Source organism: Myodes glareolus, chromosome 5 (genome assembly GCF_982192425.1).
Source record: "Myodes glareolus chromosome 5, mMyoGla1.1, whole genome shotgun sequence".
NCBI classification, from domain to species: Eukaryota; Metazoa; Chordata; class Mammalia; order Rodentia; family Cricetidae; genus Myodes; species Myodes glareolus.
In genome coordinates, this window is record NC_142030.1 from 91,007,812 (window position 1) to 91,033,418 (window position 25,607).

Genomic DNA, 25,607 nt, shown 5'->3' on the forward strand with positions numbered 1-25,607 from the left:
ACCACTTCCTAAATATAACCCCAACAGCACAGACACTGAGTGAAACAATTAATAAATGGAACCTCCTGAAACTGAAAAGCTTCCGTAAAGCAAAGGACACGGTCAAGAGAGACATACATAGATCTAATCTACATGGGAAGTAGAAAGTATAAAAAGACAAGATCTCCTGAGTAAATTGGGAGCATGGGGGACTTTAGGGGAAGATTGAAGAGGGAGGGGAGAAGCAGGGAGGGGAGCAGAGAAAAATGTAGAGCTCAATAAATATGGGAAAAAAAGAGCTAGCAAGAAATGAGCCTAAGCTAAGGCTAAGAATTCATAACTAATAACGATAAGTTTCAGTGTCATGATTTGGGGCTGGTTGTCCCAAAGAGCCTGCTACATTTCTCTGTATAGCCCTGGTTGTCCTGGAACTTGCTCTGTAGACCACGTTGACCTTGAGCTCAGAAAACCATCTGCCTCCTGAATACTGGGATTAAAAACATGTGCCACACCACCTGACATATATTCAATTGTGCATAAAAAAGATCTGAAAAGCTCCTGCCTAGTGCAGGATGATGTGATGGAGACCACCACAGATCCCCATAGACAAGGATGGAGACCACCACAGATCCCCATAGACAAGGATGGAGACCACCACAGATCCCCATAGACAAGGATGGAGACCACCACAGATCCATGTAGACTCCTACAGATCCATGTAGATAAGGAGCTAAATATGAGGTTACCAAGAAGAGCTGTAGCTACATTTGGTAACTATGTCAAAAGTTAGCTATCTATAGGGAGTAAAGCTTGTAGGTCATGGTAAACTACAAGCTAGTCATAGCTGGAAATAAAGGGAGCATGGTTTAATTAATTGGTAGCAGACTCTACCCAGAGACCAGTAACACCTTTAAATTTGGTGGTTGGAAGTGATGGTCAGGGTTAATGGTGGCCAGCAGAACAAGCCAAGGTCATCAACTAATCCAAGATGGAGGAAGGAGTGGGTTGGCATAACGACTCAGCAGGTAAAGAAAGGCACTTGCTGCCAAGCCTGTTGATCTGAATTTGATTCATAGGATCTACATGGTAGGAGAGAACTCATACCCAAAAGTTGTCCTCTGACCTCTACCCAAACACTCTGGTGTGTATATGTGTGCACACATGCATGCTCACTCATACACATGCACACACCCACAACATTTTTTTTAATGGACATAGTGGACTTCGGTGTGTGACCACCATCATAATTGTTTGGGTAGCAGATGAATGGCATATAATTGTCTCTGTGGTTAGCCTACATACCAAGGACACGTGAGTCCCTGTTAGCTCAACCTGTGATATGGCCAAAGAAATAACCAATTTAGCCGGCTGGTGGTGGCACATGCCTTTAATCCCAGCACTTGGGAGGCAGAGACAGAGAACTCTGTGAGTTCGAGGTCAGCCTGGTCTACAGAGCAAATTCTAGGACAAGCTCCAAAGCTCCAGAAAACCCTGTCTCAAAAAAACCAAAATAAATAAATAAATAAATAGCCAATTTAATAAATATTGCCTCTGTCTTTCTCCAGTCTGTTATCTTCTATAAAGAGCCTCTAGACAACCAGCTCAGTGGCTGCTCCCTTCAGCTGCCCTCCTTATGCCCCAAAGTCTTAAATCTTTGCTGTAATCCTACACAGGATCTCTGATTGCTTCCTCTACATTAAATACTTAAGACTTCTATAAACCAGACAGTGGTGGCACACGCCTTTAATCCCAGCACTCAGGAGGCAGAGGCGGACAAATCTCTGTGAGTTCGAGGCCAGCCTGGTCTACAGGAGCTAGTTCCAGGACAGGCTACAAAGCTACAGAGAAACCCTGTCTCGGAAAAAAAAAAAAAAAGCAAAACAAAATAAACAAAAAATCAAAAACAAAACAATAAAAGTGAAACCAAAAGAAAAAAAGAAAGATTCTATAATAAAACTCATTCTTTCTTGTCCATCAACATTTTTCCAGTTTTCGAGACAAAGGAGGACCCAGAACCACTGAGCAGCTTTGCTTTGAGGTTATGCATACCTGAGACTAGAAAGTCTATCCTTTTTAGAGATCTTCATTTCCCCCACTTCAGGTACAGAGACATCTAACCAACATTGTGCTGCATGGGGAGTCTAGGGATTTGTGTTTTCTAGAAGCCTCCATGAGGCAGCAAAGAACCAAAACAGAACTGGCCCAGCCATGACCAACCAGTGTGCATCAGCTGCCTCGTGATGACCTGGAGGTCCCTGAGGGTCTGAGACTCACAGTAGCAGTTAGGGGTATATGTCTAACATATGTTTAAATATGTAAACATATGTTGAAGACTGGGTGGTAGAGATGGTATAGGTAGAGCCTGGTGTGTGTGCTGGACCCAGAGGCAGTGGTTTCTTCCCAGCTGTAACAGAGGACCAGCTAGACAGAGCACTGTACTAGGTTCGGTAGCACATACCTATGACCCCAGCTTCTGGAGACAGAGGCAGGAGGATTTCTGCCAGTTGGAGGCCAACCTGGTTTATACAGTGTATTGGATGTAAGTGAACAATGACCAAAGTGGCCATCGCAGAGAACACAAGAGCAGACAACGGCAAAAGGGTACTGTCAGACTTTTGTTCGTTCTGTTTTTTGTTTTTGTTTGTCAGACTTTTTTATTGATTTCTATTGAGCTCTACATTTTTCTCTGCCCCCCTCCCTGCCTCTCCCCTCCCCTTCAACCCTCCCCCAAGGTCTCCATGCTCCCAATTTACTCAGGAGATCTTGTCTTTTTCTACTTCCCATGTAGATTAGATCTATGTATGTCTCTCTTAGGGTCCTCATTGTTGTCTAGGTTCTCTGGGATTGTGATTGTGAACTGGTTTTCTTTGCTTTATGTTTAAAAACCTCATATGAGTGAGCACATGTGATAATTGTCTTTCTGTGTCTGGGTTACCTCACTCAAAATGATGTTTTCTAGCTCCATCCATTTTCCTGCAAAATTCAAGATGTCATTTTTTTGTTTTTTGTTTTTTTCTGCTGTGTAATACTTTATTGTGTAAATGTACCACATTTTCCTTATCTATTCTTCGGATAAGGGGAATTTAGGCTGTTACCAGGTTCTGGCTATGACAAATAATGCTGCTATGAACATGGTTGAGCACCTGTCTTTGTGGTACAATTGAGACTCCTTTGGCATTTATTATTTTAAAAATAAATGTTCCAGGCCAGGTGGTGGTTATAGCGCTCAGGAGGCAGAGGTAAGTGAATCTCTGAGTTTGAGGCCAGCCTAGTCTACAAAACGAGTTCCAGACAGCCAGGGCTATACAAAGAAACCCTGTCTTAAAATAAAATAAAATAAAATAAAATAAAATAAAATAAAATGTTCCTAAGAGCAGAACAAGCTCTAGCTTCCTAGCAGGCCACTCCAAGCCAGGCCAGAGAGGCAGCTGCACATTCCTCAGAACCTGCTGGCAGAGAGCCCAGGACAGAGCAGCCAGAAAGGAAGGAGGAAGGACCCAGTTCTGGTGGTTCCTGAACATAAAGGTCTAGGGAGAAGGACAGAGACCCCTAAGTGGCTTCTGAGGGGAGGGATTGAGAAGAGGGAACTGAGGGGGAAAGGAGCCCCCAGTCAGCAACTGCAGCACATTGGAAACCTCACCTGGCATAAGAGAACCTAGAAAAGCGGGCAGTCAATCTTAGGGCAAGGAAACAAGGGAAAGCGTGACAGAGATGGCCAAGGAAATGGGAAGTGAGAGAAGGAGGGAAAGGGCTCTGGAATCTCCTGGAATTTAGGAGGAGCCTGCTTTTCCTAAACCCTCCCAGAGTTTGACCTACTTTTAGTTACCCAGGAAACTCAGTAAGGTCTGTGACCTTCCCGCGTTAATCAACTTGACAGAATTGACAGAATCTATTATCAAGTAGGAGGTGGGCCTTTGGGAATGCCTGTGGGAGATAATCCTGATTGACGGGGAAAGACTCAACATGATTGTGGGTGGGACTTCCCTAAGCTTGGGATGCTGGACTGTGCAGAGGAAGCCACCCGAGCACTAACATGCACGCATTCATGGCTCTTTCTTCTGACTGCAGACACATGACCAGCTGCTTCATTTCCTGTGGCCTTGGACTACTCATTGAGCTGTGAGCTAAAATAAACTCTTAGGTTGCTTTGATCAGTGTAGTTTATCAGAGCGACAGAAACAGTAAGTCAGCCCTTCAAAGAGTCCATAGCTGGTCTGCAGGATGCCTGAAAGAGATGGGCTTTCTTCCTCAGTTACTTTGCTATTGTGGTGAAGAGACACCACAACCAAGAAAACTTCCGGGAGGGACTGAGACTTACAGTTTCAGAGGGTTAGAGTCCATGACCATTATGATTGTGGAATACTATTTTTACTAGGCAAAGATGTGTTATATTTGTTTATACTGTAGATTATTACTTTAATGATGTAAGGATTATTACATTTGTTTGTGCTGTAAAGATGTGGTGCATTTGTGTTAATTAAATAAAATTAACCTGGGTTCAGAGAGGCAGAATTCGCAACTGGTTGACAGGAAGTAGCAGGGCGGAGTTTAGTGTGGGGTTTTTTAGTTGGGGCATTGTGGAAGGAAGTGACTTCTAGAGGCACTAGCAAAGAGAGAAAGTTAGCCAGTAGCTATTCCAATTCTCTGAGCTTACAGGTTTTCACCTAGCCTTTCTTTTTTAATATTTATTTATTTTGTATACAATATTCTGTCTGTGTGCATGCCTGCAGGCCAGAAGAGGGCACCAGACCCCATTACAGATGGTTGTGAGCCACCATGTGGTTGCTGGGAATTGAACTCAGGACCTTTGGAAGAACAGGCAATGCTCTTAACCTCTAAGCCATCTCTCCAGCCCCTCACCCTAGCCTTTGAATCTTGAGTTTTATTAGAATGACAGAGATTTAGTTAGAACTATCTTTAGTAACAGCGATAGAGTCATTGTGTGAGGGAACAGAATTCCTCCCGTGTAGCACAAATTCTAATTGATTTTAATAATAAAAACTCAGAGTCAGATATAAGGTTAATGTGAAGATTAGAGAAGCCGAGTGGCTAGCCACTAGAGTTACCAATGCTCAAACCAAAGGGGCGATCCTGTCTCTACAAATCCTCAGACTGCATTCTCATACTGTCCTGGGCTCCTGTCTTATATTCCTCTCTCTGCCCAGCCATATCCCTTCCTATCTCCATGCCCCTAGTGCTGGGATTAAAGGCATGCGACTCCTAAATACTGGAATTAAAGGTATATGCCATTACTGCCTGGCCTCTATGGCTACTAGTGGCTTAGCTACTAAGATCACTTGCACTGTGACCTTCAGGAATGCTTTATCTGTTAGATTACAAACTAAATATCACCACACACCCCAGGCTACTGCACTAGTGGCCAGGCTGCTAGTTTAAAGCTCAGCCACTGTAGCAAAAGTAAAACTACACACCATGGTGGGAAGCGTGGCAGCAGGCAGGCAGGCAGGTGCTGCAGCAGTAGCTGATCCACAAGCACAAGAGAGAAAATCAGAAAAAAAATCCTCAAAGTCCACTGCCAGTGACACACCTCCTCCAACAAGGCCACACCTTCTAATCCTTCCCAGATGGTACCACCTACTGGGGACTGAGTGTGTAAACACATGAGCCCACGGGAGTCCATTCTCATTCAAGCCACCACAGCACCTGTGCACACACAATGCCGTCCCCAGGTAAGATTCCACTATAGTTTTAGTATCTTTGGACCCTAGGTGTGGGGCTTCCCATAGACAGCTCAGGCAACCACAGCCAAGGACAAAGGAGTAGTCACCATGCAATAGCCACACCAGAGGACAGCAGGGTCATTCCCAACTCAACTTGCAGGACTGTCACTACCAACAGTCACACCCCAGTGCTCACAGTAGACAGGAGGATAACAACAAAATGAACCGAAGGGAAGAATGTCTGGGCTGGTGTCTGCATCCCTGGGGTCACAGGGCCACTGCAGCAGGGCAACAGAGTCCAAGTTGAGTGATAAACCTGTCTCAAGGTCACTTCCTCTAAAAGCACCCACCACACCCATCTATCCCCAGTCACCAAGAGGGTAGTTCTGTCTCTTTAAGATACAAGCCACGCCCACTCCCTCCCCTATCCGCTGAGGCAGATTGATCTTCAGCTTCCAGCCTGAGCTCACTCTATTTTCGGTCTTTCTGTCAGAGAGGCAGCTTAGCTTCTGCCTCTCTCCCCACTTCTCCGCTTCCTCCCTTCTCTGTCTCTTTCTCCTCCTCCTTCTTCTTCTTCTTCCTCTCTCTCTCTATCTCTCTCTCTCTCTGCCCCCGCTTTTCCCTTCCCCCTCCATAACCCCCTGAATAAATATTCAAACTCACTCTGCATGTCATGTCTATCCATGCCTCTGTCTTCTGCCCGCCCGCCATGTGCCTCCCTTCTTGGAACCAGCCATTGCTCGGGGACTGGTAGCCGTCTCTGCCTGGGACTGGCTGCTCCCAGAGCCCGCTGCCTGCCGCCACATGGCCCGCTACCACCATTTGGAACCTACAGCATTTCTGCTGTCTACTGCCGCCGGGGATCTTGCAGCATTTAAAAAAAAAAAATCATAAAAGTCACCACCATGACCTTTATCACCAGCTGAGTGTCTCATTGTTCATTTCAGCTGCCTCTTTTTTTTTAAAAAAAAGATTTATTTATTATTTATTATGTGTACAACATTCCTTCCATGTGTGCCTGCAGGCCAGAAGGGGGTGCCATGTCTCATTACAGATGGCTGTGGGCCACCATGTGGTTGCTGGGAATTGAACTCAGGACCTCTGGAAGAGCAGTCAGTGCTCTTAACCTCTGAGCCACCTCTCCAGCCCCCAAACTAGTTTTTCCTTAACTATTGATTCTTGTTGAGTTTTTTTTAAATTATATTTATTTATTATGTATACAATATTCTGTGTGTATGCCTGCAGGCCAGAAGAGGGCACCAGACCCCATTACAGATGGTTGTGAGCCACCATGTGGTTGCTTGGAATTGAACTCAGGACCTTTGGAAGAGCAGGCAATGCTCTTAACCTCTGAGCCATCTCTCCAGCCCTCTTGTTTTTTTATTTTCCTTTCAGAACGTGTAGCCCAGGGTACCCTGGAACTCCCCAAGATGATGTAAATCGCCAATGATGATGTCAGTTGTCAGTGATGGAAACACTGCACCCAGGAGCAGGTCATCTTGTAGGAATTGTCTGGACAGCAGGACCAATATGTAACAATTTATTGGAGTGTCTTGCAAGACTCCAGCCGAGACCATGAGAGATGGGATCACACCTTGACCAAGACAGCCTAACTATGCATACCTCTTGGCCTCCACCTCTCTCACAGGCTTCCTTTATACTCTCCAATGTGGCCACGCCCCTGCTTTTCATTACCACTATCCCTTTAATTGGCATGTGGGAACAGTGGCTGAGCCTGACCTGTCAGGCCTGCTGAAGTAGGGCTTTGGCCCTGAAGCTTTGATTGCTAGCAGCTGACAACTGATAAATGTCCACGTTGTGCACTAGTGCACATAAACACACACCCGATACTTTAATCTAAACACTCACACACCAGCCAATCTTTAATAATGGTAGCTTTGTTTTCTCAAATGTCATTTATTAGAAAATACAACTCCAGAGAAAGTAGAAGATACAAGGGACGTGGGAAGTGGGTACAGTACATAGACCTCTTTAAGTCAGGGGCATAAAGGGTCAAAATAAAATGAGCTACAGGCAAAAAGCCAGTAGCTCATCTATGGTCCAAACACCTGGAAGGTTCCACTGCTTTCCCTCTTCAGTCTCCTGTTTTTCGCAGCCCGATTTATCCTTGGCATTTAAAAATTATCTTATTTATGTGTGTGTGGTGGTGGGGGGAGGTGGACATGATGTGTAATGTATCTGGAAGCCAAAGAACAATTGTGGAAGTTGGTTTTCTCCGGCCATCTTGAAGGTCTCAGTGATCAAATTTAAGTTGACGAGGCAAATCTCCCCATTCACTGAGCCATCTCATTGGCCTGGCATTTCTAATTAACGAGCAAGTGCCCTTACCCACTGACCTGGCATTTCTAATTAAGGAAAAAAAATGAATGGACGTGGTGGCTCATGCCTGAAATCTTAGCACCTGGGTGGTTGAAGGCAAGTAGATCAAGGTTATCCTCGCCTGCATAGGAGAATGAGGCCAACCTGGGCTATATGATATCCTTGCTCATAAACAAAACAAACAGAACCTTTCTTGCTTCCATGTGGCTTCCGTGAATGGAGCTTTTCGCTCTCCAGTAATGGGGTCACAGAGAAATCGCTCATGGCAGCCTTGCTAGCCCTTCTCCCTCATCAGCTAACTCCTGTTTAAGAAGTTAATCACCTTTAATCCCAGCCCTACAGAGGCAGGGGCAGGCAGATCTCTGTGAGTTCAAGCCAACCTAGTCTACATAGTGAGACCTTGTCTCAAAAAAACAAAAACGTTAAATTGAGTTCCTATCCCTCGCTTTTTAAATACGACAACTCCTTGGAGAGAAACTCGAATGGATTTTAAATTCATCTGGTGCAGAATAAGGGTACGAGGTCGGTTGGGGATGCAGCTTGGGGGTCGAGTGCTTGCTCAGCACTCAAAGGGCCCTGGGTTCGATCCCTAGCACCACATAAGAAGGATGTGTTGAAATAATCTTTTGTTTTCTTTTTCTTTTTAAAAGTAATTTATTTTATTTCATGTGCATTGATGTTTCACCTGCATGTCTGTCTGTGTGAGGGTGTCAGGTCCCCTGGAACTGGAGCTACAGTCAGTTGTGAGCTGCTCCAGGCCAGTCGCTTTCTGACCAGGAAGATAGCCAGAAAGAACAACTGCATTGGCCAGTCTTCATTCTTCCCAGCCCCCTTCGCTGCGGACAGGGTACCCTCTGTCTACACACTAAACAGCTTTGTGGCCCTACACAATGAAATCCCTTTTGAAGTGTGAGAGAAAGTAGTAGAAGGTCTCAGGGAACATATTCCAGAAACTATGCAGCAAGTGGCCACAACACACCTGCCCTCTACAGGCGTGGCCCAGAGCTAAGGGTCGGCAGCATTCTGTCCCATCAAACAAGATGGGGCAGAGGAGCACCCCAGTGTATTCACCAGGACCCGCAGAGGGCTGCGAGATCAGAGGGGCAAAGGGGAGAGGAAGACATGAGAGTCAAATCCAACCAGTAGGGGAAGAAAAGAGGAAAATTCTGCCCTAAAGAGCATGGGTCCCTGAACATAGGTCCTTGGCGGAACCCTGACACGGAAGGCCCTTCCTTACACACGTAGGTATCACGCTGCTCTCCTTTGGAGGCAAAATCAGACAGCCCAGGGAGGGCCTCAGCCCAGCAGTCAGTGAGTCCTCCCCACCCTTCCCCAGTGCGCCTGAGAGGGGGAGGGCTTCACCGAGGACCTACCGGGCCCCTCCCCAACATTTCCTATAGCTAGAAAACAAAACCCAAAAAATCCTGGGAAAAAGTCCAATAAGAACTTTCATCATACAAAAAACCCCAAATAGTCTTCTCTTGCCTTCTGAGGCATGGTATGCCCCTCTCACAAGGCTTCCTGTCCCAGCTAGGACAACATTACTATTTCATTTTTTAAAAATTAAAATAAAATATCCACCCACCCTCCCCCAAGTGCTACTTCATATAGCTTGCGCTCCACACACCCCAAAGCAGGCATTGCTCCCTTGACACAAGGTAAACTTAAGACTCTGCTGCGACCCCACAGCTTCTGAGGGCCCGTTCCCCACAACCAACCCAAGTGCAGTCCGCTGAAGAAGGGGCAGCTGAGAGCGCCAGACTCTTCCAGCCCCTCACCGAGGTCAGGTCACCTGGACCATGGGAAGGCCACCGAGGGCTGCACCCCTTCCTAGCAAAGGAGTCAGGCAGGGGAGTCACTTCTCCCCCAGCTCTGGGCAGCAGCTGCAGGCCTGGGCCATGACTGGGCTCATAAGGTTCCATGACCTCGAGATCCCAGTGCGAACCAGCCAGTCTTCTCCTGGGCCAGGTCCAGCTCCCGAAGGCGAATGTGCACCTCCCCAAGGAGCACGTTCTCCCAAAATCCTTGCTCACTTAGCACGCTCAGCTGGAGCTCTCGCTGCTGTAGGTCTCCCTTGGGGATCCCATCATACACCAACTGCAAACATGGACATTGGGAAAAGAGGGAGACTGTGAGATAGGGTAGGGTAGGTAATCTACAGGGAAGTGATATAGGGTAGGGGGATCCACCGAGAAGTCAGAGATGACCAGTCCCTGGGGTTCCTGCCTTCCCTCCCTCCCTCCCTTTTTCGTTTTTGTTGTTGTTTTGCTTTTGTTTTTTCGAGACAAGGTTTCTCTGTGTAGTCCTAGCTGTCCTGGAACTCACTCTGTAGACCAGGCCTTGACTCATTGAGATCCGCCTGCCTCTGTCTCCCAAGTGCTGGGATTATAGACATGTGCCACCACTGCCCAGTGCCTGGGCTGTTTCTTTAAGAGGGTGTAAACGTAACCCAGGTTGGCCTGGTGCTGACAATACTCCTGCCTCTGCCTCCCAAATGCTGGGATTATGTTTACTGGAGTCTGATCATCCTCTATGCCACGCCAACCCCAGTAGAGTCTGTGTGACAAGTTCCACAGATTGAGGCGAAAACTTCAGAAGAAGGAGGCCTACTGGAACCATTTGTGGAACTCTTGGCTGGAGCAAAATATTGAGCAGTAGTTCCTATGGCAATCTATCTGTTTTATCTTCCTCTATTCCCTTTCCATATTTACAAGATGTTCCTGATAGCCCAGGCTGAGATTTTAAGTGAGAAATATGGATAAGAAACCATCCCCTTGAGATAAGGTCACTATCTATGACCTTACCTCCGGAATAACCAGTGCTTTATTTCATAAATCATTTATAAAAATTATAAAATAGTATAATGATAAAAACTTTCCCAATGAGGGCTGGAGAGATGGCTCAGCGGTTAAGAGCATTGCCTGCTCTTCCAAAGGTCCTGAGTTCAAATCCCAGCAACCACATGGTGGCTCACAACCATCTGTAATGAGGTCTGGTGCCCTCTTCTGGTCTGCAGGCATACACACAGGCAGAATATTGTATACATAATAAGTAAATAAATAAATATTTTAAAAAAATTTCCCAATGATAAAATTTCATATGGCTGTATGTGTGTCATCGGAAGTGGGCTTAGGTATATAGTAAAGAAAGCCTTAAAAAAAAAGAATCAATAGTTTAAAATTATACCTTGAAGATTTACAAAAATTAGATACTAGTTGTTAAACAATAACCAACCATAAACATTTATTAACCTGATCTTGGAAATGTGCCGTTAGCCTCTGATGCTTCTATGCTTTACTGTGCCAAGTGACAATGATGTCATCTGTCCTCTCCGTGACTGCTTCACTAAACACATCTTTTAAGAATTTTAACACTTGTCTCATTATGTATAAAAATCCTTGCTTGAAAGCTGTAAAATACACTCAGATTCAAACTGCCTCTGCATTTGTTTCTGTCTGTCACCGCCAAAGCCTTACCCACCTAGCCCTCGAGGACCCTTGTCCCCGGGACCCCCATAGTCGACTAGGGTGGTCCGTGGTAACTTCATATAGGCCAGAAAGCTCCCCTCCTCACATATATGGGCCCAAACCCCACCTTGAGGATCATAATCCTCAGGGTTTGAGAGTTTTTACATAGGGGGCAGGTGGTCCACTGTGTTGGGCTTTATAACATGTGGGGGCGTCATCAAACACCTCACTAGTTCAGAGCGCTTGCAGTCGGCCTGGAGAGATGGTTCAGCACCTATGAGCAGTGGTTGTTGCCCAACATGGTGGTGCACACCTTTAATCCCAGTACTTGGGAGGCAAAAGCAGGCAGATCTGTGTGAGTTCAAGGCCAGCCTGGTCTACAAAAGGACTTTGAGGACAGCCAGAGATGTGATATAGAGAAACAAAAAACCCCTCAGCACCCACATAGCAGCTCACAACTGTCTGTAACTCAAGTTCCAGTGGATCCAATACCCTCATACGGACATACATGCAGCCTAAACACCAATGTACATTAAAAAAAAAAGTTTTTGCTGTCTGGAAACTCAAAATCACCTATAACTCCAGCTCCAGGGGATTAGACTCAATCTTCTGGGACCCACGGGTACATTTACACACAGATAAAGGGAGTATTAAAAAAAAAAACAAACAGTACAGTCCATACCAAAATTCTCATGGCCACCACTGAACAAAAAAGCAGTCATAGCATCTAAATCAGCAAGGATGACTTGCTCCAATACAACTAAATGTATAAGAACGGATAGTCTGTTGCCAGGTGTTGCGTAGCTCAAGCCTAAAATCCCAGCACTCAGGAGGTGGGGGCAGGAGGATCAGGAATTCGATGCCAGCCTTGGTTATATATGGAGTTGGAGTCTCAAAAAAAAAAAAAAAAAACAAAACAAATAACTAAAGAAGCAGTTTGCCAGCCCCTGCGCTACCCTGTCTGTCTACCCAACCCCCCACCCCACCGCCCCATTTACCACACACCATCTCGTTGTAGGTAGGGTTGCAGGTTTTCCGAGCCACTTTGGTTTTCCTCTTCGTGGTCTTCTGAGGGTCAGGAAGGAGGTAAATCTTTACATAGGGGTCAGGGTCGTTCCCATCCTGGAGCGGCTGCTAGAACGGGATGAAACAGAAGATGAAGATCCCACAGTATCTTCCACTTCCTGGTCATCCCTCAAGCCACACTCTGATCTAGATTCTCCCGCCTTCACCCTTCAGCTTGGCGTAGGGCACACCCAGTCTTTTAAATCTGTTTTCCCGCTCATCACACGCTGATAAAGATCTACCATGATTACATTAAACATACACACACACACACACATAATTTTTCAGTTTTGTTTTTTTTTTTTTTTTTGAGACAGGGTCTCTACATAGCCCTGGCTGTCCTGGAGCTCACTACGTAGATCAGGCTGAACTTAAACTCACAGAGATTATCCACCTGCCTCTGCCTCCTGAGTGCTGAGATGAAAGGAATGCACCGCTATGCCTGGCTTGTAATATAGTTTTAATGAACCATCAAGTCACCCAGGCATCTCCTCTCCATGCTGTTTTGTTATTTGGTACCTTGTAAGCACTATCAGGTAGAGGCATGAGTCAGAGAGAAGAGGTGGCTTGCTCAGGGCCCACTGACTACTGAGTCAGTCAGGCTGACTGCGCTCTAGTATTTGTTTGTTTTTAGAGCCTGGGTCCAACCATCCCATGGTCTCTAAACTCATTCTTAAGTCAAAACCAAGAGCAGCATTTCATGTTCCAGTACTTGGGAAGCTGAGTCAGGAGGATTGCCTTGTGGTCAAAGCCAACTAGGCTATCTATTGAGTTCCAGTTCCAGACTAGCTTGGGCTAGATTGAGAACTTGTCTTATAAAAGTAAATAAATTTAAAAACCCATCCCCTGATATCTGATTCAGAACACAGCACATTTTACCCAAAGACCCCTAGGAACGGAAGCCAGAGCCTGGCTATGCTCCCTTCGGCTCCTTCGCCCTCCACTCTATGCACAGCTAATAATAACTAAGCAGTTTCTGATAACCCCACACAGGTTTTCTCCTGGAGTCAGGGCTGACTGCTCCCTGCTTCCCCGCATCTTCTCTCAGATTTACAAAAGGGGCTTCCTCCCTCTCTTCCTTGGGTCTTTGTACAGATCTCATCACTGAGGCCTTCTCTATCCCTTAATGCAAATGCTAGCCTCACCTTTTCTCCCGGATTCCTCCACTTTATTTCTTGTACGGTTCTCAACCCATTGACACACCATATATTTTCCTTGTCTGCCCTTTCTAAGTAGACTATAGACACCCTGGGCACAGCTGTGTTTTGACTTCCGTATCAAGGGCTAAAGCACTAGTAGGCACTAGACAACATTTGTTGAATGAATGAGTCATGAACGAATGTGAACATGAAACCACGTTTTCTTTTTTCAGTTTTTTTGAGACAGGGTTTCTCTGTGTAGCTTTAGAGCTTGTCCCGGAACTTGCTTTGTAGACCAGGCTGCCCTCGAACTTGCAGAGATCTACCTGCCTCTCCCTCCCGAGTGCTGGAATTAAAGGTGTGCACCAAAACTGCTTGGCAAAACCAAGTTTTCTTTGACTTCAAAGTACATGCTTCTGCTATGACTTGGTGTTCCAATCTTCAAAATAAGCAACATCAGACGCTACACATTGTAAATGTTCAACAAACATTCCTTTTCCCTGCATTATGATCATAGAATCTGTGCCAAAATTAATTATATACTGCCTTGAATATGCCTGAAGGCCGTCCAGTGGCTGCCCTGTCTAGACTCACCTATCTATATTTATCTATTACTATAACCAGGTAGCAAACACCCTAGGTCTCTCTTTTATAAAGCCAGAATTGCCATAGCAACAGTACTACTCAGAAAGGCAAGTGCATCCCAAGGATTATCTCAATTCATCCCCACAGCAACCCCTGAAGGGAGGCACCAGCATCTTATAAAGAGAGGCTCACGGTACTCAGGATACCACCACATAGACCACAGCAAGCAAGCAGCTGTGTCTTGAATCGCCTGGTCAACCACAGGCCTGGCGCGGGCAGCCTGTGGTGGAGACTCAGTAAACATCTGTGGTTACTCTCGTTATCCGGGAGCAGAGAAGAACTGACTCCCCCAAAAGCTACCAGCAGAAAGATGGTGGACCCAGTGAAGGCTGTGCCTGCACTTACCAAGCCCCGAATATGCATCACCATGATGAAGAGCTTGTTGTTTTTATAGGAGATGGACAGCTTCACCTCCCCACCGACCTTCCCAACAGGCCGGGCCCAAGTCCCATCTGTGGGGATAAAAGAAACTGAGAAAGATCCATAGGCCAGAAGTGCCCTGATTGGTGCCAGGCAGACATTTCTACTTCCTTTCTGAAGTCCTGCCCCAACCTGTCAGGTTTCTGATACTTACGTGGGCTGGAATGCAATAGAGAGTTGGGTTGGGATGAGTGTGCCCAGTCTGAGGGGGGTAACCACTAAATAAATATCCATCCCCTAGGGACCTCAGCCACAGATCTGGTGGACACCACAGCCCGAATGGAACACCAAAGTCCTCAGCCAGTAAGCAACTGAACACGAAAGAAAGCTGACAAAGAGGTGGGGACGTGTTTTGGCAGGACCACCACCAGGAAGGAACTGTACCTGAGGACTTCGGAACTGAGCTGGCGCCTGAAGCCTTCTCATCCCGGGGCAGGGGGTGGAAGAAGGTATAGACCAGATCACACTGGAATAGATCAGAAAACAGGGGCCACTCTTCAGTAAGACACGGCCCAGGAAGGGTTCATTTTATTTACACACACACTTTTACTTTGTTGTTGTTGTTGTTGTTGTTGTTTTTAAGAGAAAATAGCCAGGGCTGGAGAGATGGCTCAGGGTGAAGAGCGTTGAGGACCTGGGTTCAATTCTCAGCACCCACATGGGCGTTCACAACTGTCTGTAGCACCTGTTCCTGGGGACCTGACACCCTCACACAGACATACATGCAGGCAAAATGCAAATGCACACAAAATTAAGTAATTAAAAAAAGAAAGAAAGAAAAATAGGCAGTGGTTGGGTGGGTTGGGAACAAATCCCTGTATGCTCAGCATTCAAGAATGAAAGGAAGAGATGGTTGCAAGTTCAAGGCTAGCCTGGTCTCCAAAGTGAGTTCTTAGCGAGAGTGAGACCACATCTCAAAAACCAAAGTGAACAAAAATAAGTAAATAAGAAAGTAAGTAAGTAAATACATAAAAATAAAGCCAGGCCACTTCAAATTAAAAGCAGTCTATTCTAATCTACTCTAGCCTTCTCCATCCTCCCATCAGCACACCAGCTTGGGGAAGATTTGACTGAGTTAGCCTGGGGCTGAAACACAAGTCTGTCTCTGAAGAATGTTTTAAATAAGCACTGGAAATGAAAACAAAACCCAGGCCTGAGGCTTGATCCACCATGACCAACTGTTCGTCCTCAGAAGGGCGAGACACTCGCTAGTCATTCCCCAGGCCCCGATGGCTTCCCCAGGACTTAGGTCCCCTCCTCACACATCCCCACCCCCCAGCCACTCACTCACCTCCGCCACCTCAGGGGCTGCATGAATCAAGTGCCAGATGTAGCCATTTAGCTCCTCCCTCCGCCGCTCGGCCACTGCCTCTCCCCGGGAGCGGCCAATCACAAAGCGACTAGGGAAGCTAGAAGGACAGGCAGACAAGGGACCCAGGGATGGGGGAGAGGCTGTGAAGATTTTAGGCATTTCATTTGCATTTCTATTTACCTGATCCTCATTTCCTAGCTGCTTCTCTTCTGGGCTACCCTTGCCTCCGTGACTCCTACCAGACCTCGCAGTCTGTGCATATGTCTGTGCCTGTGTTGGTCCATTTCTGTCTCTCTCTTTTTCTACACACATTCTTCCTGGGACTCCAGACAATGCCAGCATTTTAATCATCAAGCACTTAAAGACTTCTGGGTACGGTTCTGTGGCATCGAGTACAGTCACCGTCTGCATAACCAGCACCAGACGCTAGCTAGGTCTAGAACTCTTCATCCTGCAGAACTAAACCTCTTGAACCTCAACCACTGATTCTGCATTCAGTCTCCAGGGCCCTGACTATTCTAGGGGAATCCAATAAGTAGGATCATGGAATTTTTATCTTCTCATGACTGGCATATTTCATTTAGGCTCATTCTTGTTGACTTCCCTTCCAAGTCTGAATGTGTGTGTCACACTTTATCCATTAGGAAAAAATACTATAATTCTTTGATAAATTATAAACTCTAAGTCATGTTCAGCTTCACCCAGTGCCCCTGCTTTCAGCTCAGCTGGCTTGTTCTCTGGCTAGTGCCCCCATGCTTAATTTTTTTTCTCCCCAAGGCTAGAGCAAGGCTGTTGAGCTATCTGACGATAACAGCCAGCAGGGGGCGCTCTTATCACCAACCCCACTCCCAGGCAGGGTAAAGCAGGTAGATCCTCAATTTCAAAAGGTTCTTTCTGAAACAGGGTCCTAGCTTCATCCCCGTCCCTACCCCATCTCTTTCCGTTCAAGCGGATTGGGGGTTGGGGGCTACCTGGGCAGGAAAGAAGATGGGAAGAGCAGGCGCAGCTTGTTGTGCAGTTCCTGGAACTCCTCAAACGTCCGCTGGATATAAGTTGCCTCATGAGCGTTCTCTCGCATCACCTTCACCACATATATCTGCAAAGCCGAAACTCAGAGTACACCTGCCTGACCACTTACCTACGAGGGGACAGGGAGGGGAGTAGAAGTGCGTGCGTGCGTGCGTGCGTGTGTGCGTACAGTGCGTGCGTGCGTGGTATTTTCCGGAAGGAAGAAGGTCTCAGAAGAGTCTCCAGTGGAGAAAAGAGAGTAGGCTACACACAGGCAAGAACCTGAAAGCAGAGACTTCCTACCTGTGTCTCACAAGACATGTGTCTCACAGAACTACAAACCAGTTCAGCTTCCTGAGCCTATACAGGCCACTTAAGTGAGGGAACAGGCCTGTCTGGATTATTCCCAGTGCCAGAGCCTTGGTAAACTCCAGAGCACACTGTGCAGGTATGGAGAAAGGGTTAACCCCAAGAAGATGGGTAGATAGAAAGCAACAGAAAGGAGCAAACACTTACATAGCCCTTGCTAGGGTGGAAGATCTTCTCGTGACGGCAGAGGAAGACATCAGTGATGCGCCCAGAGCTCTTGAGAGTGTGTGTTCGGGGTGCAAAGGAAAGGGTTAGCCGGTCATCTGAGCCTGCGAACTTCATCTGAGCCAGGTTGTGAATGAAAAAGTTGAGTTTCGTGGCGACGCTACCCAGGCTGGACTCAATCAATCTGTTTGTGTAGAATGGGAAACCACGGATGTAACCACGGGCCCAACTTCCCTCTGCCGTGATAGCTATGCAAAAAGTCCTGAGATTTTTCTGGGGTGGGATGGGGTAGGAGTAGACAGGATCTCATTATATAGCCCAGGCTGGCCTCAAATTCATGGTGATCCTCCCGTCTCAGCTTCCTAAGTACTAGAATTACAGGTGTGTGCTACCAGGCCCAGGCCTGAGTCCTGAAATTAGCCACCAGATCAAACCATGTTCCCAATGTCATAGTGTAACAAGGGTACATGATTGACACAATTATCTTATAGAATTTGTGAATCCTGAATTCTTATTCCTCCTGCCAAAGACACTCAAAACAAGGTAGGTGGGAACTGGGGATGGCCAATGTCTTAAGTACTAATACATAGAATCCCAGGGCCACACCAAGCACTGCTCGAAAAGACTAACTTCTAAGTGCTGTCTGGTTGAAAGGGAAGGGTCTGACCAAAAGAGCTAAAATATATCATAAATTGGGTGTGCAGTTGCACTCCGTTAGTCCCAGCACAGGCAGGTGGATCTTTGAGGTCTTTTACGACTAGCCTGGTCTATAGAACAACTTCTAGGACAGCCAAGGCTACACAGAAAGACCCTATCTTGAAAAACCATAAATAAATAAATAAATAGAACCTATTATAAAATTGAGCTTCCACACTGTCTCCTAGACCAAGTCTCTGGTTGGGATCTGGTAGGAACCCTGATAACAGCCAGACAGTGGTGATACACACCTTTAATTTCAGCACTAGGGAGGCAGAGGTAGGCAGATCTCTGAGTTCAAGGCCAGCCTGGTCTGTAGAGCAAGTTCTAGGACAGCCAGGGCCACACAAAGAAACCCTTTTTGCTTTTTGTCTTGAAAAACAAAAACAAAAACAAAAACAAACAAAAAAAAACGAGAGAGAGAGAGAGAGAGAGAGAGAGAGAGGATAGTAGCCCTACATATACATATTAGTCCCAGAATGCAGACAGAAACAATGATTATCAAGACAACTGGGCTAGGAGGCCCAAGTCCTGGCCCTACTGTTTGGGCTAAGCCTTGCCCACTGCCAGCCTGCTCCTGCCAACCTAGCAGCCTGTGCACTACCGGAGTGGGTAGCAGTACTGGTCTGTGCTGTGTGTTACCTTGTGAAGTAGGTGGTGGCATTGGCCTCTGTGTCCTGAGGCCTCAGGGCATCATACACATACTTGAGGTCCTCCAGGTCGGAGAGCTCAGGGATTCCACAGGACAGCATCTAGAAGAAAGGAGGGTTGCCTGTAACAAGAGCCAAGCATGGCTTCCTTTCTCCCTGAGACAGGGTTTTCTGTACTAGACGCCATGATCCTTCAGGGTTACAGGCAGATGCCATGGACAGTGGTTAGCGGGCCACAGGCACTGAGAAGCTACATGAGGGACCAGGCATCACTGTTTCTAGTCGTTGGGTCTCTGCTTTTAAGGAAGACAGATGCCACAACTGGGAGAAGTGGATCTTCAGGAATCCTCGGGGAACAATCCAAGGCAGTCTTTTTTTTTTTTTTTAGGTTTATTAATTTATTATGTATACAGTGTTCTGCACTGTATACAGGCTGCATGTGTGCCTACACTCCAGAAGAGGGCACCAGATCTCATTACAGATGTTTGTGAGCCACCATGTGGTTGCTGGGAATTGAACTTAGGACCTCTGGAAGTAAAGTCAGTGCTCTTAACCTCTGAGCCATCTCAGATGGAGCCAGGTAATAAGAAGGAAAGTCATGAAGAGATGAACTCCTTACCAGGCCCAGAAGGTTGAGGAAGAGGTGGGTGTGCTTGCGAATGAGGTTGTAGGCTTGGCAGCAAAGGTCAACAAAATCATGGAAGCGGCTGGAAGGTTTGTCACCCCCGTTGATGACATACGCCATGTCCGAGGTGAAGACAAAGGGGGCACGGTCCCTGGGCCAAGGAAACATAGAGGTAGAGACAGTCAATGTGAAGAAGGAAGGCTACTTTGTAAACTCCACCAAGAGACTGTTTTCCTTCAACTCTCATGATGTGTCCTGACCTGGGAGCTAGTGACACTTTCTCCCAGCTACCCAACTGTGTTCCCGCTGAAGCTGAGTCCTCAGCCCCAGGTCATGTGATCAGCTGATCCTCACCTTCCACAAGGCTCTGCACAAACTCCTGATCAGTCTCCTCTCCTTCAGAGCTGCTCGCCCAGGGTCAGGGCTCTGAGGTTCACCTGCTTCTCGTGCCCCAGCTCTGAGCCACTCTTGCCCGCCACACAGGAGGCCACCTACCTCTTGATATTGCCAAACATCTGCGCGTGGCCCAGGAAGCGGCCGAAATCTATGTGGAACATGTGCCCGGTGGTCTTCAGCATGATGTTGTCATTGTGTCTGTCACAGATGCCCAAGATGTATGTCGCCACACAGCAGCCAGCGCAGGAGTAGATGAAGTTCTCCACAGCCTGCGAAGAGCGCAGGCCGGGGGTGGGGTCGCCTTCCTCTCAGGTGAACTCTAGAAGCACCCAGCACCCGCCTGCTTATCCCCATTATATACTAAAGCACAGGCTTATGAGTACAGAAGCATCTCCCATCATCCATGTATTCTGAAGTAGGAGATGGAAGGCTTATGTCTACATACACCCTCCGTTTGAATTTGGTTTCGTTTGTTTGTTGGGCTGGAAAGACAGTGGACATGTGCACCTTAGTGGACAGAAAGGCTGATGCTTCAGACTTTTCCAAGAGGTCAAGATAGCCCTGACTCAAGAGTGGTACTGAGTATCGGAACTAAGGGCACCTGACCCTATTGTAGAATATTATTTCAACGAGGCAAAAATGTGCTACATTTGTTTATGCGGCAGAATGTTACTTTAACTATGTCAAGGTGTGCTACTTTTGCTTACCTTGCATTTGTTTAACAATGTAAGGATGTGTGTTTAACTGGGTAAAGATGTGTTGCATTTGTTTCACCTTGCCTGCCCAAGGCACCTGATTGGTCTAATAAAGAGCTGAGCTGTCAATAGTTAGGCAGAGAGAGGAATAGATGAGGCTGCCAGATAGAGTAAATGGGAGAAAGGCAGGTTCAAGGAGAAAGAGAGTAAGTGGAGGAGGAGAGAAGGAGGGACATACCTGGGGCAAGAAGTCAGGTAGATGCTAGCCAGACAGCCAGATACAGAGAAGCAGTGAAAATCGGATACACAGAAGTAAAAAAGGTAATAAAAATAAAAATCACCAAGGCAAGAGGTAGATAAAGAGAAACAGGTTAATTTAAGTTAAAAGAGCTAGCCAGAAATGTGCCTAAGTTAGGCTGAACGTTCAAAACTAATTAATAAGCCTCTGTGCTATGATTTGGGAGCTGATCGGTGGCCCTGGTACATGACCCTTCTTCAGGCACCCTTCTTCCTGTCCCAAATAGCACGCCCGTCCCAGAGTGCTTGATAGCAGCTAAATGCTTACCTAATTAAAACCACTGCCTCCAGAGAAGAGCTGAGACAGCGTCACACTCCCTGCAGTGTTTTGCACTTGGAAATCAGACATCTCTATTTGGTAAAATGTGTTGGAGATATTTTGGGGCTCAAGGGGTGGGAGGGGCTGGGGTAATAACACTGTAAAAAAAAAAACTTATAAGCATGAGGAAGGACAGGAGATGGAAGCCCCAGTACGAATGTAAAAAGCTAGGTATAGCAGTGCATGCCTGTAACCCCACTGTGGTGGGGCTGAGACGTTTGAGAGTTCACTGGCCAACCAGCCTAGACCAAATAGCAAGCTTCCAGTTCCTTTCTCAACAGACCCTACCTAAAGACAGCAAAGTACAGAGTGAGAGAGAAAGACATTTGATGCCCTGTTTTGACCTTAGCATGCACACCCATGGGGTGTGCACTTACCCCCCATGTTTATGCACAAGCACGAAAAGGAGGAGGGGCCAGGCGTGTGGCACTTGGGAGGAAGAGGCAGGTCTCTGTGAGTTTTAGGTCGACTTGATCTATATAATGAGTTCCAGGACAGCCGGAGCTACATAGTGAGACTCTTGTCTCAAACAACAACAAAACAACCAGATATAGAATTCAGCTTCCGTAAGGGGAAGGCCATTTCTTAGAAAGCAAACATCTATGAAGGAACAGAAAGTGCTTGGTAAGGGGCACAGCCCATTCACTCCATGTTGACTTTAACATCTCCACTAACCCGCCCCTGGCATGTGTATTCTTTATATCTCAGATGAGGCCTCTGGTAAATCACAAAAAGCTGTACTGGTGCCCACCAGTAATGACTACGCTCCCCTCCCCCACGAGTTGGGCAGGTATGAACTTCGGTTTATATGGACTCCTCCTCCTAACTGGAGGGTCTCACTGATTAAACATGGGTGTTGTTTACTGAATATAGTCAGGTTCTTTTCTCCTAGGCATTACCAAAGAAACTACTACCGGGCAGGGGCAGCACATGTCTTTAATCCCAGCACAGACGCAAAGGCAGGCTGATTTCTGTGAGTTCGAGGCCAGCCTGGTCTACAGAGCTAGTTCCAGGACAGGCTCCAAAGCTACACAGAGAAACCCTGTCTGTAAAAAACAAGAAAAAAGAAAAAGAAACTACTAGCACTCTGCCTCACTTCTACAGTCTCAACATTTAGGAAGCTGAGGCAGGAGGATCATGAGTTCCAGGCCTGCCTTAGCTATGCTACAGAGTGAGGTCCTGTCTCAAAAAACCAAAAGGGGGAAAAAAAATAACAGTCAGCTTCCAGGTATGTTCCTGCTTGTTGTAGACACTTCCACGTTTATTATGACTTGCTAGTACACTGGCATGGAGTAATTACAGTTCCAACACCTAGCACAGCACTTGTATGGGGGTCGTTTGGCACCTGAGAAAACACGTTAGCATAAATAGCATATGGGTTTGCAGGAAGGAGGGAGGCAGAAGCAATAGTCCTCTCCAAGGCTGAGTCGTACAATGTAGAAGCAGTGTTTGAGGCTGGGAAACACGGAATGGCTTTCTAGGCCAAAGGGTACTATCATCTAGACGTTGAGACTCATGCGAATATCCCCTACACTGGAGCCTAAATGAAAGGCCAGGCTGGATTACAAAGGCAGCAGCGATGCAGATGTTGGATTTATCTGCTAGCAGCCTTTGAAAAACCCAGAGCAAAGGTGTGACATGAATGACTCTGGACTTGAAAAGTCCCCGAAACTAGGCAGAGGGACTGTGAAGAAGCTGCTGGCTCTGGTCTGGGTGACTGCAGCATCCTACATTGATGGGTAGGAAACACACAACAAACAGGCCTCAAGAGGTGAGCAGAGACAGGAAACTAAGCTTTGCCTCCAGAGCTTGATGATAGCAAAGATGCAGTGGGGGAATCCACCCAGCCAGCGAGGGCTACTGCGGCTTAAGTTGCAGGGGAAAAGGGGTTACAAGTAGGGCTTTGGAGTCCTCGGGACATGAGTAGGGACAGAAGGCATAGCAGAAGGCGTATCAGTCAAGACAGTGTTAGTCGGAGAGCACAGAGGGAGGGCCTGGGAATTAAACCCTGGGGACCACAAATTTATTAGGGCCACTTAAGACCACCTGATCACACACCCATCAGACCTATTATGGTTATTATTTGGTTGCCTGCATGCACTGATCAACATAAATTTATATTTATATTCCCTTGAAGCAAGCCTTATAGGAATTAACATTCTGGCATTTGTTTATTTTTGTGACAGAGTCTTACTACGTAGCCCTGGCTGGCCTTGGAACTCACAGAGATCTACCTGCCACTGCCTCCTGAGTGCTGGGATTAGAAGTATGTGCCATACTCTGGTATTTTTTTAAAATTTTTATTTATTATGTATACAGTGTTCTGCATGTCTGTATGCTTGCTGGCCAGAAGAGGGCACCAGATCTCACTACAGATGGCTGTGAGCCACCATGTGGTTGCTGAGAATTGAACTAAGGACCTCTGGAAGAGCAGTCAGTGCTCTTAACCTCTGAGCCATCTCTCCAGCCCCATACTCTGGTATTTTTATTGTAACCTGCTCCTCGTCACTCTCACCCCAAACTTCATGAATCCACAGACTACAGTCATGAAGCGGAGGACTGGTCACGGATGACACAGACCACCAGGGCTCTACCATCCCTGGCAGCTCACCTTCTTCCCTCTAGTGGGGCCAGTTAGGCTGCTTGGCTCCCACGTGAGTCTTATCACTAGCCTCAATCTTGGCTTCAAGTTACAGTCTTGCATACCAGCTCCACTGCTTGGAGCAAGGGTTGCACCTGACTCATGCCCACAAAAAATGCGGGTTGGGTGAAGATGACATCCAAAGCCTCTTCCTGCCATCTCGAATCCTATGCAGCATCACTGAGTCCCTCTGAGAGTGCCCGGGAAACGGGCCAGGATCCACAATTGGGACAGATATAGACAAACTCTCATAAGCTGCCCCCATAAGACCCAAGAAAGTTTCTCTGACCAATACTAAAAGATACTGTTAGTTTACAGTAGTCATCGGACCCATCCGTCCACAGAGAGCACGCCCTTCAGCAAAGCTGAGCTGGCCCATCTGTGCGCATGCGCATGCAGGTTTGGCGGTAGCAGAGCTGTGAGTCACAGACAGCCACACTGCCTCAGCAGCTCTGGGCTTCTGAATCCCCCAGTCCTACCTTTTCATATTCGTCCTCCCCAGGGTTGTGTTTCTGCAGCCAGTCGGCCAGGGGACGGTCCTTGAAGGAGCCGGTCACCCCGTGTTCCACCTGGATCTTGCGCAGCGTCTCCGCGTTGGGTATCATCTCCACCATCCCTGAAGGAGAAGCAGTCAGACTCAGGCTTCAGAACAGAGTGAGGAAGTCTGTCTTGGCTGTGTAGATGCTTCCCGCGAGCTAAGCCCCAGAGCCTTTGGACAAAGTCTGCCAGCAGGAAGAATACACGATGGACGATGGAAAGAAGACCACATCCACATCACATATTCTAGACTGGCACTAGGCTTCCCAGGTCATCATGTGAAAGATAGACAGGGTTTTTAATCAATTCTCAGGTAGCCGGCACCCAGCTCTACCAATCAGCACTTTGCTAATTCCATTTCCCCTTCCGTTACCCAGTTAGCTTCCTACTTCCTGTTCTTCCAGCTGGAGAACTGCAAAGCCAGACAGGGCCAAGCTGGCCTTGAACTTCTGATCCTCCTACCTCATCTGACAGCTCGGATTATAGGTATGCTGTCACCGCTCTCCGCTTTGGACATGCCATTTCATAAAATAAAAACTTTTAATAACTTACAAGGACAGAATAACCACATACTTGTCACATCCAAAACACTAAGAGTGGCCCTTGAAGCTAGAGCCTCTTTTCAAATTTCCTTACAGCCATCTCAAAACCACAATGGGTTTGTTTGATCAAGATCCAAAGTCCACAGAGGTTGCTATGCCTCCAAGTCTCTTTTGTTTCGCAACAGTCTCTCCCTTGCTTTCTTTTTTCGAGTCACCCCACATCTTCTTATGGAATAATCCTGCCCTTCTATTCTCCATTGTTCACATTGGGGAGTGAAGGGACGCCCTGCCCGACTCCCCGCTGACCTCTCCCTCGGCCAGTGGAGAAGCAGCGGAAAATGACCATGCGCATATCCAGCCCCTCCTGCACCCAGATCTTGCTCATGATGCGGATCATCTGCAGGGTGAGCATGTCCTGGCGAAGGTCATCCCCGCACTGGAGAGGGAAGAGGAGCGATTAAAACCCATTCCACTTCCTCCTTCCCCTTGGCATTCCAAACTACAGGGGCAGGGAGAGACTGGCACTCACCTGTTGATCTGGCTCAGGAGAGGTCAAGGAACCAGGACCGATCTCTGCAGTCCACCCCTTGCCTTGCTCCCCACTCCTCCCATTGCTGAG

General features: G+C 47.1%; 1 protein-coding gene across 6 annotated transcripts in view; it reads right to left on the reverse strand.

Annotated features, from left to right (window-relative positions):
* Positions 1–7,557: 7,557 nt before the first annotated feature.
* Pik3c2b (phosphatidylinositol-4-phosphate 3-kinase catalytic subunit type 2 beta) overlaps positions 7,558–25,607 on the reverse strand; it is a 66,014-nt gene continuing 47,964 nt past the window's right edge. For 5 of the 6 annotated variants that reach the window (XM_048430743.3, XM_048430741.3, XM_048430742.3 and 2 more), the window contains 12 exons: positions 25,295–25,424; positions 24,389–24,525; positions 20,057–20,226; positions 19,556–19,712; positions 18,929–19,038; positions 17,573–17,774; positions 17,020–17,144; positions 16,028–16,145; positions 15,121–15,202; positions 14,662–14,768; positions 12,473–12,601; positions 7,558–10,097 (listed from right to left, as the gene is read on the reverse strand). In XM_048430743.3, the coding sequence (XP_048286700.3) occupies positions 9,909–10,097; positions 12,473–12,601; positions 14,662–14,768; positions 15,121–15,202; positions 16,028–16,145; positions 17,020–17,144; positions 17,573–17,774; positions 18,929–19,038; positions 19,556–19,712; positions 20,057–20,226; positions 24,389–24,525; positions 25,295–25,424 (1,656 nt within the window). In that variant the 3' untranslated portion in view covers positions 7,558–9,908. The remainder of the gene's footprint in view (positions 10,098–12,472; positions 12,602–14,661; positions 14,769–15,120; positions 15,203–16,027; positions 16,146–17,019; positions 17,145–17,572; positions 17,775–18,928; positions 19,039–19,555; positions 19,713–20,056; positions 20,227–24,388; positions 24,526–25,294; positions 25,425–25,607) is intronic. The other variant, XM_048430739.3, reaches the window with a different exon arrangement.